We start from the raw sequence: 17,096 nt of genomic DNA on the forward strand, positions 1-17,096 counted from the left end.
TTACCCTTCTCTGTCCATCATCCCCTTCCCTCTTTCCCATCCCCTCTCGGTAGAAGAGGGGACCCCAGCGACCTCGTTTGGAAGGGCTGGGGTGATTCCCCCGGTGTTGCGGGAAGGCAGCGCGGAGGAGCCGCCCGAGGCGTCACAGAATTGTCTGGGGGGGAACGGACCTTTAAGATCCGCTCGTCCTCCCCCGCTCCGTTCCAGAGAAGGGGTTCCCCACCTGGTCCGTCCCCCCCTACCTCCACCGCCTCCCTGCCCGCCTCGTCCCCCCCTCGCCGGCTCCCAGCCCAGCGCCACCACCCCGCTCCCGCTTTCCCACGGCCCGGAGCGCGCCTGGCGCACCCGCCCGGCCCCGCATCTCCCGGGGCTGGGGAACCGCTTCCTCGAGGGCAACGGCCTCGCAGCAGCATCTCCGCTTCTTCCGTCCCCTCCCTCCGCCTCAAACCCAAACTCTCCCCTCAGGACCCCCCGTGGGGGGCCCACGCCACGTCGCCGGAGCCGCGCGGGGGCCCGCGGGCGGAACGCCGCCGCGCAGCAACCCCGCGGCCCCGGCGGCCGCTTGTTCCGCTGCCAAACGTCGGCGCGGGCACCCAAAAAGTAACGGGTTTAACTTCTGACTTGTCTTTGAGGCGCACCCGGGCGCCGCCACCCGCGGCCGCCTCCCGCTCCGCGGGCGCGGAAAAGCGCGGCGGAGAGCGGCCCCCGGAGCCGCCGCCCCAGCGAATCCCCTCGAGTGAGGGGCAGCGGCGGGGGCACCCCCCGGGCAGGGGCAGGCGCAGCCACAGCCGCTCAGCGCGGCCGCGCAAGTTGGGCGGAGGGCAGCTCCGCGGCACTCACCCGCCTCACCGGGAGGGAGCTTCCCACCGCCGCCAGCAGCAGGAGAGCGAAGCCGAGGTGCGGCGCCGCCGGCGGGGAGAAGGGCATGTCCGGGGCGGCCCCCCATGCGCGGGGGCCCGGCGAGGCTCCGGCTCCCGCTCCCCGCGGAGGCTCCGCGGCGGGGGACGGCAGCGCGGCTGCGGGGGCTCGGGCGGCCCCTTTTGTAGCGGTGGCGGCGAGAGGAGGCGGGGACGGGGCCGGCCCAGGTACGGCGCGGCCCGGCCCGGCGGGGGTGGGGAGCCGCCGCGGCGGGGGGCGGGCTGGTGGCCGGTGTCGTCAGCGCCAAGGGCTGCTTCGGGGAGGGGAATTAAAAAAGAAAAGAAAAAAAAAAACCACAACCGAGAAAACGGATTTGCGAGCCGGTCCCCCACCTCTTCAACTTCTTTTTTTTTTTTTTTTTTAATTATCTGACTTTGTCCAGATGCTTAGGCATCTTGGTGGCCTTCATGCTGTTCGTGACGTCCAGATTTTATTAGTTTTTAATAAGAGTAAATGCAATTACCCATTTATAACACGAAATTTGCAGAGCTGCACGTCAGATCGGAGCTTGGTTTCCAAGTTGAAGTCGGGGCACAGGTCAGTCCTAGTAGTATGATGTATAAATTCGGTGGATGTAGAATACTTACTCGCCTAGCAAAAGAAGTCTCTGAATCTGCTTTGTACTAGATTTATATTATCATCCTTATTTATTCACCATGTACCGACTAGTAAAACTAAACCTTCACTAAATCACATATATTTGGTGAGATTATACACCAGAATCTGGAACAAGAAGGCATAGAGAACCCAACAGGTTTTGAAGTGAAAGTTCAGAATTGAGCTGGAAACTGGGGAAAAGATTTCACATTGGTTTGTTAGATGCTACTGGAATATAAAGAAGGTAATAGCTTAAATATTAATGATGTATATTAATTTCAAATATACCACAGATCAGGCTGATGTTTTGGGAACGTAACTAGTCGGAGCATCGATGCTGTGACATCATAAAATCATTAAATTCTGCAGCGTGTGAACTGCCACAACAGCAGTTACGTCTCAGCAGCTAACTCCAGGCAGAAAGATTTTGCTATGGTGGGTTGGTTGACCAAAGGCTAAAAAGATATTTTCTTCCACTTCTCTAAAGTAAGAGAAAACAAAGATTGAAGGAAAAAGAAATTACTCCCAGCAGAAGAGAAGGAATATACATTTTTGGGTTGTTAAAAGAGATGATCCCCAAACACCCCAAGTTAGTTGAAACCCCTAATGTCTGCCTCAAAGGATATTTTTTATGTTGCACATTAAGATTAATTTTTTTACTATCCCAGTAAAATATTTTGTTCGTATAGAATAAGTATGTCTGCTACAGACATTGCTGAAGACTTAGGGAACAATGAGAAAGAATGAAGAATAAAGATGTAATTGAAAAAGCATGTTCACCCACAGGAATGTCACCTGTGGGTGGAGCAATGAAAAGACTCTGTGATTTTTAAAGAAATCAGTGATCCCTTGGATTTAAAAGATTTAAACCCATACCTAATATTTGCCTCAAAGGGATGAAGATAATGAGACAGGGAAAAGCCTGCTTATTTTACCTGAATCTGTATTCTTTTGTGCATATGGGCTAAGACAAACTACACTTAGATATAAGAAACTTCTGTAAAAAGCTACTTTCCTGTTACCTGCAGTTATCACATGTCCTTGGAGGAAGCAACCAGAGAGCATCCGCAATGCCAGCCTGCTGAGTAATGTGACTAGGAAAACTAACAATTGGCTTTTAACTATTTTATGTGGTTTGACTCCCCTGAAAAGCTATGAGAGGACGGGGCCCAAGCCTGGTTACACCTCACAGGAATGTTTTACTTGAAGCCCAACACCCCATCCCATTTGGAAGTGCCTATGGGCTGGCCTTACTTTGCAGCTCCTGAAGACCATGTATGTAACATCTGCTTTCAATAAACCAACAAAAACAACAGGCAACTGAGCGAAATATTCTCCAGCTTCCTGCAGGCCAGGCAAAGGAAACCTTTAAATAAAGGAAAAGAAAGCTCTTCCACCTGTATAAAGCTCTTCCACCAGCCTTAGCAGGGTGCACCTACTTCACATGCAAATCTCTTCTCCTTTCTATTGTTTCTGCACTAGGCATTTTAATTATGTTTTCTAGATAGAACTTCTGCTCCCAGCACCTGTGTGCAGCAGAGGGCCAGCTGCTTTCACAGGATCTTTATAGGCTCGTGTTCCCATTGAAGAACCTTATAAGGGCTATGAGGGTGACATATATTGCTGTGGAAGCAGAGGTATTGCTTTGGAATAATTCTGCTTTCCAGAAACAATCGAAGGTAACTTTTTCAGTATGATGATGTCATACACTAGTGTTATCTGCATGAACGTTTTTGGACGGAAAAAAATAATGGATCAGAGTAAACTCCAAACATGCACATTTTCATTGTGTGCATCAAGAAGCTATTACCAAATTTCAGAATACTGAACAAATCCTCTTGACTTAAATCACTGTAAGAGAGGTATTTTTCCTAGAGATATAAAGGTATTTGTCCAATAAATTAAAATCTTTTTGGAGGGAAATACCAATGAAAGTTGTCTCTACAACTTGGTCTTTTATCAGTGTTAATGTAAGAAAATAGCAGTTTGAAAATAGACAAGTGAAGCATTAAAATGACACTATCCAAATTTGACAGGAGTTGGGGTCTTTTCAGTTTGAAAAAAGCAGCGCAATGAGTTGAGGAAACTTTGTTCAACTTAAGAATTTTGTTTGTTGAGGTAAATAGCTCTTGTTCCTACTCCTACTAAGGAGAAGCTACCTTGCAGTTACACTGCAACACGGGGATCATTGTACTCCTATGACCAGTGAGCATTATTAATGCATTTTACTATATTTTGAGGGCAAAAGTGCAGTTTGAAAAAGCTCAGTGTCTCTTTTAGTAACCTCCCCTGATAATCCTTTTCTGCAGAAACAGCGTAACCAACCAGTGGCTGGCCACGGGAGGTTCCCGTGGGTGCGAGAAAAAGCCTTTGCAAGGGTTGGGGTTCTCTGCTGCCTGGAAACGCTATCACCACCAGCCTCCTGTATGCAGAAAGTAACATCCCTGTCCCACATGAGACTGAATGCTTTGTCTCTGAAGCTTTCTGAAGAGAAAAATCAGTTTTATGGAGAAACTACATGTTTCTGCTCTGACATTTGCTGAGTAACAGAGATTTTCCTATGCTGCCTTATGCAGTACCTTGAAGAATGTTATCAGTTTGCAGTGCAAGTTACACGCTTTGTGCTTCTCCATGACCAGTAATTATTCATTTTTATAAACATTGTCTTTTATAATATAAGTTTGTTTATTGGGTAACAATTCTTGGAAACAACTGTAGTGCAAATGGATTTAAACTCTCCGAAGGAGCTGCTGCCCTGTACAGGGGCTGTGTGAGAGTTGCCCGTGTGCCTGAAAGGCTGTTCGCTCTTCTGTTTTGTAACCATAGTGTGCCGCAGCACTGAATACACTTTGGCTCATTTTTTTTTTCTTTACAAGGCCAGGAGGAACTGTCAGTAAAGATCTTTCCAAGCTCAATAAAAGTTAAAGTGTCTGACCTGAGTACCAGCACCTATGAAGTTATTCAAATATATCACTTAGAAATTTGAAATACGTGTTTAGGAAATGAAGCAGAAGAATTTTAGTGTTGAATCATTGAATGTGGATGGTGTTTGTGGAATTTTAATTCACATAGATACCTACTTAACTGAAATAAAAATTCAGCTAAGATAAATCCTTCTGTAGACCTCCTGGAAAAAAAAAACCCACAATGTAGTTCTGAGCAGTATTACACAAATGACTGTTACAAACACATAAGATACAACTGTGATTACAAGCATATTGGTGTTTAGAAGGAAGGTCATCTTGTCTTGGAGCTATATATACTTCAATATCTTTGGAGAAATTAAATCATCTGAATTGTACCTTGAAACCTGGACTTTGGGAAGTGGGTTATTTAAACATTACAGAAACATTCAAAATTATCTTACAGTATTCTGTATCAGAACAAGGCTACAGCAAATGTTGTCTATATGACAGATATGAGAGATCAATGTACAAAACTTTTAAAAACGTAGTGCAGTAGGAAGCAGAAGAGTTTCTTTTGGTTACAAAGTTGTTGAAGGATTCATATGGCCCTGTGCTGAGTAATTTGTGAATCTGACCCAGACATTCCTATATTTAAAAATCTTAGAAGTATAGAAATGTAAAGGTTATTTGCAGTACTGTAATAGGAAACACTTTTATTACAGTTCAAATTTCTTACCACAACGTCCGACTCCTGATTCAAATTTCTTGATTAAAAATCTCCTGTTTAAGAATGCTTTGTTAAGAATTGTATTTTGGACTATAGAAAGCTGCTAGACTGAACAAAATGAAAAGATGCCTGCACAAAGGAAACGATGGTAAGAAATGCTCTGTAAAGCATTCATTTTCTCTCCTCGTTTTTCACAAGAATAAAGTAGGAAGCTATGAATCACAGAACAAAGAAAGAGTAAAGTCAAATTATTATTTATTAAGTAAAATTGACAGAAATATTACTCTCCTCTATCCCTCTTCTGTAGTGGTAGCTTTTTATGTGAAGAAATTATTTGGACATCACTCTATTCAATATCTTCTCACCAAGAGAAACCTTGATAACAGAAAACTTCCCTGTACAGTTTGATATATAGCTTGTGCAATGATGATAATGCTGGTCTTTTCCAAAGAAACAGAGATGATTTCTGTCTACCGTGCTGCTAGATGCCGAGTAGGTAGGACCCGGATTCCCTCAGTAAAAGGCTTCCCAAATGCTGAGACAAGCATTTAGTAGCTTGTCTCAGCATCTGATGGGTTTTTGAGAAATATATCCTTTGAATATCCTTTGTCCCTCACAAGATGTGTCTCTTTGAGAAAGAGGTGATATAGTCTAGCATTTTGGATCAAAAAATATTCCCTGGATAAATGAGTGAGATGGGCAACCTGTTTCTCATCTGCTATCACGGCTACAGGGAGAGAGAGGGGTACTGTTTGGATTAAATCCTGTAGATCATAAATATGTAAAATAAATCCTTTCCATTTACATTTGTGTGGCCATTTACATCACAGTAATTTTACTTTTTGTGCTGATGTGCACAATTAGAAGGAGATCACAAACTTCTAGTCACAGTGTCTTTTGAGGCCATAGTTTTTCATATCATAAACATCCCCCCAAAAAAGAGGCTGACCCTAACTATCATTCATTTCCACTGCTATACAGCAGCCTGCTCATAAGTCATCTGCAGCTGCAAGGAAGAAGGACAATTACCTGTTTAATGCAGTTCTCTGAATTACCATGGCTGTAAGGCAAATATTCATTCTGCCTTTGAATATCTGTTCACAGAAATCCCACTTCAGTGATTAGCCAGCAGACTTTGAGAAATTAATATTAGGAGTTTTAATTAGCTAACCTCTTGAACAACCACTTGCCTAATCTGAATATCAAACATAAACATTGGTAGGAGGAATTACTAATTAGTGAATATATGCAGGAAGCTGCAGACAGTTTATCTGTTAAGACATGCTGCCAAGATTGCTTTGGAAAAATGAAATGCAAGGTGAATTGGAGGAGTCAACCTGTTGATATTGTAAGACATAAGAAGTTGCAGATCCACAAGGAAAGGCCAGTAGTTGGTGCAGTGGGAAAGGCAAAGAGTCAGAGAAGACCTGCTTTAATTTCAGATTTGTCATTTTGTCCTAGAAATATAAAAAGGTAATGTTTTCCTAATATCCAGAGAGTGGAATCACATTTCCCTGGAGATGAATAGGGCTTAGGGCGAAAAATACTGATTACTATATGTTAATTAAGGTAATGTTGGAAGTAACATTAAGGTTTAATTTTGGATGAGATCTCAGTATTTATGAAAATGATAAAATAATTTTGCTGAAGACTGAACGTCACCTGAACGCTGTGAAGAATATCTTGATTAATAATAAAGAATACAAAAATAGAAGGCAAATGATACGTCTATCAGCAAGACATGAATTATGTTAAAGTCCAAAAAGACTAGCAGAACACAACCACTAATCCTTTTAGACATTTGGGAATGTGAAGATAGAAGAAGTTGGATAAGGTGGGTCTTGCATTCCTGGATATCCATAAATTCATAGTCATCTAACTAACGAATACCTTAGTTGAGTCATTCCTTTACTAAATAGTCTGTGCAGTAAGTCAGAGACTGTTCAGATATCCCCAAGGACCCTATTAGCATATATTTATATCTAATAAATTAGAATTTGTAATGGAAGTAAAGGAGCATAAAAATAAGTCATACATGTTAGCAGTTGTTTATTTCCCAATCCTAATCTCTGCTAGATAAGAATCACGTGGTATTTCTATTTCCAAAAGCTGTTTCTGGATTTGACCTTTATAGTAGACTGTTGCTAAGTTAAAAAAAAAAAGTTTTCCTGAATTTCTAAGAGTTAATCTATGCAGGTTTCTTTCGTGTTCTGAAGGCAACATTAAACACTGGCAAAGGCACCTCTTCTGGCTGTTATACAACTAGACTTGCCTCAGGAATACCCAGCTAGTGTGGTGCAGATGATAGTACCACATCTTACAATGTCCCGTTTAGTATGTGTGATGTCTGCCCAAGGAGTATAAATAACTAGAGGTTTCTGAAGAAATCTGATCAAGAGACTTGTCATAGCTGTGCAATTATACTCCAATATTAAAAAATCAGCAGAAACATAACTATACTTAAAACCGTCACTTGCACATTCTATACACTGGATTTTTAGTACTTGTGTGAACAGAATTATACTTACATACTGCTGCCAAATGTTCTTCCAGACTATCAAAAAAATAATGAATTAGCTTAAATATTAAGGCTATATATAGTCAGTGAATAAGATTACTGAACAAGAAAACGTTAGGTCTTTCCATAAAATATTTCACCCTGAAAATGGATATTCGGAATCTCTGCCAAAAAATTTTAGTTGCAACCAATCAGAATCTAGAGGCAGAAACAGAGAGTGTGGATAAAGAAAATTATTCTATGGAATTAACAAATCTTTTAAGGTAAAGTTTAGCTGAAAGCTTACCTTCTTGGCACAAGTTCATTCCAGTCAGTGGTTTTGTGAGTTTTAGCAACCTGACCAGAAAACAAACCCCTTCCTCCCAACATTTGCAGGCTTTTTGATAGTTTTTATTAACTCTACCCATTTGTATATAAAAGCTCATGATATAGTCATGCTCCAGACTTTGCATGAATCATCACCTAAGAACAAACACTTCTATGGAAAGTGAGTATCTTGACATCCTGGCAGATCAATGACTCCCAGTTAATGTGTCCACTCTAAAGCAGCAGGAAAGAGTTTGCCTCTGAAAATCAGAGGAGATGGGGTAGGAAAATTCTTCTGGGTTACAGTTCCACCAAGCAAGGAAACAATAATACAGACTATGCATGCATCTGCTGAGCTAATTCTGGATATGTTCTTTGTATTCTCAAACACAGATCATCATGAGTTAGGCCCTTGCTTTCACAGACACTTGTTCAATGTCATATTTCAAGTATTTGTCTTTTTCTGATCATCTGTCAAATATTTGATTCTGTGGTTCACGTTTTTGTTGCAGAGTATTCAAAGTTCTGCGCTTCGGAAGGAATCTCAGAGAGGGAACTGAAGGGCTGATCTTGCAGATTGCAAATATTCTCATTGTCTTAAACAAAACTATCCATGGGTTGATCCAAAGCCCAATGAATTCAAGGCAAATGGTTGATTTTACTGAGCAAATCACCTCCCTGAGTGTCAGGGAGCTGCAGGGTCTGCCTGCTCCATGAGCTCAGCTCCTCACCATGCAGGGTCCAGTCCCACAGCACCCAAGCGGAGCAAGTTAACAGGGTCCATCAACTGTCCCAGACAAGGCAAAGCAATGAACCAGGTCAAGTGTCCCTCCAAATGCAGTCAGGAGCAAAAGGAGACAGGGCCAGAGATGTGACTAGAGACAAGGCTATAACTTGGGTCCAAAGTTCATCCGGGAGACATGACTAAAGACACCTATCTTATAAGGAAAGGCTGAGAGACATGAGTCTGTTTATCCTGGAGAAGAAAAGACTGAGAGGGGATCTCATCAATGCTTATAACTATTTAAAGGGTGAGTGTCAAGAGGATGGGGCCAGGCTCTTCTCAGTGGTGCCTGGTCAAAGTGGACACAGGAAAGTGTCCACAAAGTGGAACACAGAAAATTCCATTTTAACATGAGGAAACACTTCTTTACTTTGAGGGTGACAGAGCACTGGAACAGGCTGCCCAGCGAGGTGGTGGAGTCTCCTTCTCTGGAGATACTAAAATTCCGTCTGGATGTGTTCCTGTCCAGCCTGCTCTAGGTGACCCTGCTTTGGCAGGGGGGTTGGACTAGATGGTCTCTGAAAGTCCCTTTCAACCCCTACCATTTTGTGATTCTGTGATTTGTGTTTAGCTGACAAGGCATTCTTGTCTCTGTCTGCTCAAGCACCACAATACTGCCTCACAACTTTATCAGCAGCATCTCAAATAGCAAATGAGCGTGAAAAGGTTCAGGAAGTAACTTGATCAGTAACTTGAAAAAAACTATGTTAGAGTTAATTTAGAAATTTGAATGCTTGTTACAGTATCCTAGATGTATAGAGCATCCCCAGGAATGAAAGATCTTGAACTGAGGTCTTGAATTCCTATGGATTCTGTCAGCTGGCAGGAATAATTTATGGTGATTCAAGTAATTAACTGTACCTCGTTAAATGTTTGAAAAGCTGTCTGTCACCAGATTAAGTGTAAGAATTTATTATCCCACATGTGACTAGGACTGAGAAATACTTTGTGTATATTCTTAAAGCATGCAAAGACAAAAGCGGAGCCTTCTGAAAGAAAGTGGATTGTTGCTGTCACTAAACATAGATTGTTTCCATAAACTAACTGGAAAGCTATATAGAAATTAAAATTCATTGTAACCTGGAAGTAATGAGCTAGTGCCTGGTATTGAGGAAACAGAACAGAAAAAAACAACAGATAGGCTCAGATGAGATGGGAATTGGACTCTGACAAGGAAAGAGGTGGTCTCAAAAATCTGATGCAACATACGAAGTAGCTGAGATCAACAATATAGTATTCATCTCTATTCTTGACATTATACAGGATGGAGAATAAAATCCTCTTCCGTGTAAGTTATATAACTCAGCACATTATTAATTTTCATCTTCCCTGATATTTTCCCATATAGACTTTCATTTGTAAATGTGGCAATGCACATCTTCCACCTGTGGAGGCATTCACAAGGTTACACATTGTTTCCCCAATGTAATTAAGCTGAAAGGCCAGACCAGGAAAAAAACACTTTAGGAATGAATTCACTATAGTTGTGCTGTTTGTTGGATATGAACATTTTCCCCCTCTCCTCCCACAGCAAGTAGCCTGAGAGTGCACAGGATGTGGGAGGGGAAAAAGTCCAGTCAGCTGGCCCAAACTGTCCCAAGCGATATTCCATACCATATGATGTCATGTTAAACACCAAAGACTTGGAGAAAGGAGAAAGAAGAAGGATATTTGTGCTTATTGCATCTGTCTTCCCAAGTAATCATTATGTGTGCTGAGGCCCTTCTTCCCAGTAAGCAGGAAGAACATCTGCCTGCCAGTGGAAAGCAGTAAATAATTTCCTTAATTTGCGACTTTGCTTCATTAATTAAACTGTTCTCATCTCAACACACACGTTTTCAGCTTCTGGTTTTCCAGTTCTTTCCCCCATCCTGCTGGGGCAGGGGACAGTGAGCAAGCAACTGTGCAGGTAGCTAGTTGCTGGTCAGGGTCAACCCACCTCAAGTACTGTCATCCATTTTTTGATTACTAGGAGCAAAATCTCTTGCAGTTACAGAGTCAGATTCTTCCCTCTCTGCATATATAGTTCTGTGGTACAGCTTTTAACTTTTACAATTTTTGTGCATTTTTACCTACCATCTTGGTTTGCTGTATTTGAATCTAACTAAGTCTACAGAGGACAGAGAAGAAACTTTTTAGTTAATTGCATTTGGACATCTTCCTTTCTGTTACTCTGATGGTTATTTTCTATCTACATATTGTTATTTCCTATATGCCACAGTTTTTCTGCAAGAGGATATCCTGGGATGGTGACCTGCTACAGAAAGCCGTAGTATTCTAACTCAAGAAGAGCCTTTTACCATCCCATCAGATCCCCCAGGACTTCATCAAGTTGTAGCGTCACTTTGTCACAGGAGATGCATTTGATCACTCTTAAACTGCAACAGGAAGAACATAGTCCAATCATGGGGTGTAAATAAAAAACTGTGTTGCTAAAAGAAGATATCCAAAAGAAGAACAAATTTTACGCAGATTATTGAAGAGATAGTGTAGACTGCATATCTTGTTTAGTATTACATGCATAGAATTCGTTTAATATTAATTATGTCTAGAAAATTCATGGATGTTCATCAGATTAATCACAGAATAATGCTGTGACAGCCAGTCCAAGGATTCCAGCCTATATTTTAGAGCCATGATGAGATGCAGGAAAATAATTGTACTTGTAGGTAATCTGGTTCTCTCTTTTGGTTACAAAAACATCCATATTAAGTAGTTGGCTCTGTTCTACTTCTGTAGCTATGTTCCCACACAGCTAAGCTGGACAGAAAACATACTGGTCTCTGTCAAATATTCCAGACACAAACATTCCTGGTGTAGTTTTGCTTAATCTATGTATTTTAACAAGAACAAGTGTACCCTGAGAAATCCCAAGCAAAAAATATGGATGAAATATACTTTTCTGCCTTAAATATAAAGTTTCCTGGAGAGCCAGAATCCAAGAATATTTTAAAACTTCTATCTAGGAAAACTTAAATTTTGTTATCTTCTATATTGTCTTCTGGTTTTATCATACGTCACTGAAACGCAAGCTAAAAGCTACATATAAGAAAGAATGTGAAAAAGTTAAGTTTTTCTCTTTTAAGGTTTAACAACATTTTATTTTATATTAATTGTACTACTAAAGCAAACACTCCTTTTTAAAGAAATATAATGGAAACATCAAAGACTACAATCAATGAACTTATTTTGAAAACTTTTCTTTAAAACTATCATCAAATAGCCAAGACAAACTGAATTTATTTGAAGCAGAAAAAAACCCTCATTAAGTCAAGACTGAAATGAAAGTTCTAGTATAAGGACCACTGGCCACCAAATAAAAAGCGGTAGAAGAATTACACATGTAATTGGTCACATGTGCCATATATTCTATTTCTGTTATGGTATGAAAAACAGTTTACTTGATGTCACACAGGAGAGCCACTCCTCTCAATATCCAGTGGTCTGGAGACACTGATGTCTTTAAATAGATCACTGTAATATAGTTCAGATCTGTCCTCCTGGGTTTCCTGTAAAGAGGACAAACATAGAGCCTGGGATCCTTAGGACTGGTTGTATTTACAGCATATACATGCAACACAGGCAGCTGCACAAAAAGAATCTTTGGTGTAGATTCAGTGAGTTTGCTGTTTCGTCTGTCCCAGCCTGCACCTTCCAAGTACAGCCCATAGATATATACTCCTTCCTGCGGGGAGAGTAAGCAGATACATCACACAAAATAAAGCATCTGTTTTGTAAATGAGTAATTGGCTTAAACCATTAAAAGGAATATATGTAATACAATAAAAAATATCTGACATTGAATCTTTTCAAACTATTTAAACTATAATATCATCCTTTTTCAGAAGATAATGCTACTGAAATCAATGGCAATAAAAGTGTTTAATAAAGTCCATATACTACACAATTTCATCTACAGTTTACTATAAATTCCAAAAATCAAGAGTTGGTACAATGAAATGGTTCTTTTAATAAAATATTTTTGCAACTGCAAAATAAAAAAAAAAATAAAATCTTCATGCTTATTGCTATTTGTCTTCCTGAGCAAAAACAGAGGTGAAGACAATAGTAGCTTTTTCCCCTAACAATCCAAAATGACTGAATGACACATAATATAAATTAAATACCAAAATTAATACTGAAACATCTTTGCATGTCATACATACAGAAGGAGGTGCTGTAATTTCTTCTTTGTTTTGCTTTAGCACTTCGTTATGTATTGTAACTGTATCTAAAGCCCAGCCTTTATGTGCTCGAGTTGCTTCTTGTCTCACTGCTGTCAGAAATCCTTAAGAAATTAAGCCACAGATTTAGTATATATCTCCCATGACAAAAACCCCACAAACCTTGCTCTGTTATCATCATGGTTCTGGGCTGAATGTTATAGACAGAGTTCTATTGAAAATGAGCACCTTGACAAATGATAGCAAACTTTGCTACATAGGCTAAAATAGAAACAAATTTAAAAAGTGGTATAGAATGCAATACACAGGGAAAATATTTTTAAATGGCCCATTAAATAATATACTTTTTTTTAGTATAGTGAATTATTCAGTTAGCAAATGTTTGCTCAGGATATTGATTTAGAAATTGTCAAAACAATTAACTATGCGATCTGTGGTAGATTTGTATTTCATAAAGGAATTTGAAGGCAGACAAGATATCAATTATGTGAGCTGATATGTATGTAAAGGCAACTCAGAAAAAAGACAATTTTCATTTTAAGTGAAAGAAGTAGAAAAATAAAATGTCACCAATGGAAAGCATGTGTCTGGATGTGATAATAAAAATAATTATATGAATGTGGGGAATCTAGACAAGGCAGTGCCTGTGAAGGATGAAAAATGCATGTTTTGTTAGTGAAGAAAAGGGAGTCCTAGACAGAAATGAAGGTAGAGGATGACACAATGAAGCAATGAGTTAGGTGATTTTCTGAGTATTGTTTTGGACAGACTTTGCAGAGGTTTGCAATAAAAAAGGTTTGAGAGGTAAAGGGCTAAATAGCATAAGCACAAGATGGCAAACTGGGCAGCAGAGGTTTGGATGCATTATAAGGAGAAAGCTACAAAAATGAAACATTTGTAGCAAATAGCTCGTTGTTTCTGTGTAAACGTCTCAGAAGATGACAATACACTCACCAAAAAAACCCAATAGCTGCTATTTTATGCCACCAGATGAAGAACTACTTAGAGTTTTCAGAATGAGATTGAGGGCAAAAGAGAAAAGTTAACAATAGAGAACTGCATACTTAAGAGTGATTACTATAAAGACTGAGAGATGAAATGGCATCGGTTCCTTCTTGATAGGACATAAAGGAAAAGATGACTAGCGTTTTGTGCACTGTCAAGTATCTTCAAGGAGGTGAAGTCACTGACTGAAATACTGACAAGCCAGGGGGAAAATCATGAAAGTACATGGGCATGCAGTAGCAGACAGCATTTCAAAATTTAAGAAGTGGTTTAACACACTAATTAGGACAAAGCCAATTAGAAGCTATTTGTCACAGCTAAAATATTCATATGTGCTGTAAATGCAATTAATGAAGTACTTGAAATGAACATGCATTCATTTCTCAAACACCATACATTCTGATAAAAATAAAACAATCTGATCTACACTTCTAAATCTCGCTAAAAATAATTCTATTATATTATAGATGAAATTAAATTATAGATTCTGTGATTCTATATGATATTTGTTTTTTCATAAGCATGTTCATTCCAAGTGTCATGTCTGCTGAATGGAATATCACACCACCACGAACATACTTTCCCCCTAAATAATGAGAATTTATAGGAGACAAACACTGATAATTGCTAAAAAAATCACAACAGGTTTAAATGCAATTATTGGTGTTACTTTATAGTACTACAAATAGATTTTCCCACTAAACCGATAAAATACATTCCCCATGTTTTAACATTATAATGTATTTTCCAATGCTATGCTAGATTTAGAGCTTGATTCATTAGTGCAATCAGTCTAGATTTGCCTGCAACGGCAGCACCTTGTAGTCCAATTTCTGATTTGCCTCACACCAGTCAATTTTTAAACTTTACTGTATGATATCATTTACTCAAAATTTCCTGGTGAGCATTAGGAATACAGTAACTATACTTACCTCACCCCTAGCCATAGCACACCTTTTGTGTTGAGCAGACTTCTTTCTCCATCTACAGGACTATTTTTTTGGAACACAGAGGTTGAAGGAATCATCAAGTCCAAGGCCATCTATATCCCATGTTTGTTTGCTATTACGCTAAATATTTTCTTTGGTCAAAAGGACCTGGTCCATTATCTCCTTTTGCACCTCAGTGTGTACTGCTCTTGAATCACCAGAGATTAGTGTGCTTACAAGCTGTGCCATTTTTGATACAAATGGAATAATGTTTTGACTGGCATCTCAATACCATCTTTTAATGATAATTTGGATGTGCTCCAGGCACCTCAACTGCTTCTGAGAGTGACTCCAAAAAGGACTTGGATATAAGTACTTTTTACAGTCCTGGTCATAGAAAGTCCAGTGAGAATAGAAGCATCATAAAGTGAAGGTAACTCATAAAATACTCAAGCATTTCAGAGGTTAATTCTAATGAAAAACACCATCTCATAGCTGTTAAATGGGAGAAGTTTCTCATGAGAAATGTAAAATGAGCTTCTTCCATGAACATGCATCTAATAAGGTAACAAGTTTTGTTACTCATGAAGATGGTCACAATTTGTTTTTCTTCATCTTTCCTATAAAATGATCAATATATCAAGCTATAACAGGTAATGATGGATAATGTTTATTGTACTTTGCAATATATTTTTGATTAATTTAGACAAACTGTTCATTAAATAATGTGTGAAATTGAAACACCATGAGATCTACAGTTTGATGATTCTCTCTGAAAGACAGATAACTGCTATAAATTCTAGTATAATTACATGTTCATAGGATCATAGAACAGCCCAGGTTGGAAGGGACCTTGAAAGATCACCTGATCCAACCTTTTGTGGGAAAGAGAGTTTAGATGAGATTATCTAGTACCCTGTCCAATTGCATCTCAAAAACTTCCAGCAATGAGGACTCTACTGTGTCCCTGGGAAAGCTGATCCAGTGAATTGTTGCTCTTACTGTAAAAACATTATTTCTGTTACTACTGTACAACATATAAATAATGTATTGCTCTAGATTAAAGCTCTCCCATATGTACAACTTACAGTTTGGAACAAGTTAAACAGTTTGAAAGCACAGGAAAAGCAGATTTTCTTTAAAAGCTGTGTCATTATCATTAAGTATATTTTCTTTAGAAGCTGTATCATATCATGCTACAATATGTCAACAAGATAAAGCATTTTATTTGTTAACTACATATTTTCCTTCTTTTAATATAAAAAATGTGTTTATGGGTCAGACTAAAAGACCATCTGTACAAGCATCCTGTCTCCGACACTAGACAAAGGCAGATGCTTAGTGAAATAATATTACAACAGGCAAAATGGCACATAAATCCTTTCCCTTCTATGTTCTTCCAGATTCTGGCAATCTGGAGTTTAGGGACCTCCAAACTCGAAGGTTAAGTTTGGACAGTCATGTTTATTGCTACCATTGGACCTGTTTCCCATGACTTTATCTAATCTCTTTTTTCAATCCACTTATCATCTTGGCTTCTATGACATTTTCTGACAGTGACGAAAACATTTTTTCTAGGTGTAATATTAAATTAAATATGTAGTAAAAGCTATTAAATTATGATTAAATACATTATAACTCAAGTCCTTTCAGTACCCTTACCTTGTGGATTAAAGAATCCGGTTATCCAAAACGTTTTTGGTCTTCCTTCATATATCCAAGTAGAGAATTGATTATTTCTTTCCAAAAGTTCAGTAAACCAGAAGCCAAGTGTTGTAGAATCCCAAGATACTCTTCTCCATACTTGAGGAATTCGAGCATCATAGATATTATCAAGTGCATCTCTCAAATTCTGAAGGAATGAAATTACAGTATAAGAACTAAAGCAATCAAGGTAATAATTTAAAATAGAGTATTCCATATGCAGTAATTATGCTTTTACTTGCCTCACTCATAACAATAGTTCCTTCTATGGCTAATTTAAGATCATTCAAACTGTTGCGGACTATTGTGATCAACTTTTGCATTCGGTCAATTTCTTGCCGAAGAAAAATATTCATAGAGTTAAGGTGTCCCATTTTAATGAAACGAGCTTTTACCTAAAATACAGGAGCACAGATGAAAGAATTTAGTTAAATCTGAAATGCTGAAATACTGTTGTCTTCTTAACTTTCTTGTGTTCAGAAAAGTAAATAAAAGACTTCTACTTCACATTATTCAGT

At 39.2% G+C, this 17,096-nt stretch overlaps 2 protein-coding genes across 2 annotated transcripts in view; both read right to left on the reverse strand.

The window, feature by feature from the left end:
- The window catches only part of GLP1R (glucagon like peptide 1 receptor), an 88,539-nt gene extending 87,573 nt beyond the window's left edge, over positions 1-966 (reverse strand). Inside the window, exon 1 of the mRNA XM_014950573.1 lies at positions 841-966. Coding sequence (XP_014806059.1) covers positions 841-927 — 87 coding nt within the window. The 5' untranslated portion in view covers positions 928-966. The remainder of the gene's footprint in view (positions 1-840) is intronic.
- Positions 967-12,153: 11,187 nt separating this feature from the next.
- Positions 12,154-17,096, reverse strand: part of DNAH8 (dynein, axonemal, heavy chain 8) — a 135,854-nt gene continuing 130,911 nt past the window's right edge. Inside the window, exons 89-92 of the mRNA XM_014950520.1 lie at positions 16,821-16,973; positions 16,537-16,726; positions 12,923-13,044; positions 12,154-12,441 (exon numbers count right to left, since the gene is read on the reverse strand). Coding sequence (XP_014806006.1) covers positions 12,154-12,441; positions 12,923-13,044; positions 16,537-16,726; positions 16,821-16,973 — 753 coding nt within the window. The remainder of the gene's footprint in view (positions 12,442-12,922; positions 13,045-16,536; positions 16,727-16,820; positions 16,974-17,096) is intronic.

This window comes from Calidris pugnax, unplaced genomic scaffold (assembly GCF_001431845.1).
Source record: "Calidris pugnax isolate Ruff unplaced genomic scaffold, ASM143184v1 scaffold24, whole genome shotgun sequence".
In the NCBI taxonomy this organism is placed as follows: Eukaryota; Metazoa; Chordata; class Aves; order Charadriiformes; family Scolopacidae; genus Calidris; species Calidris pugnax.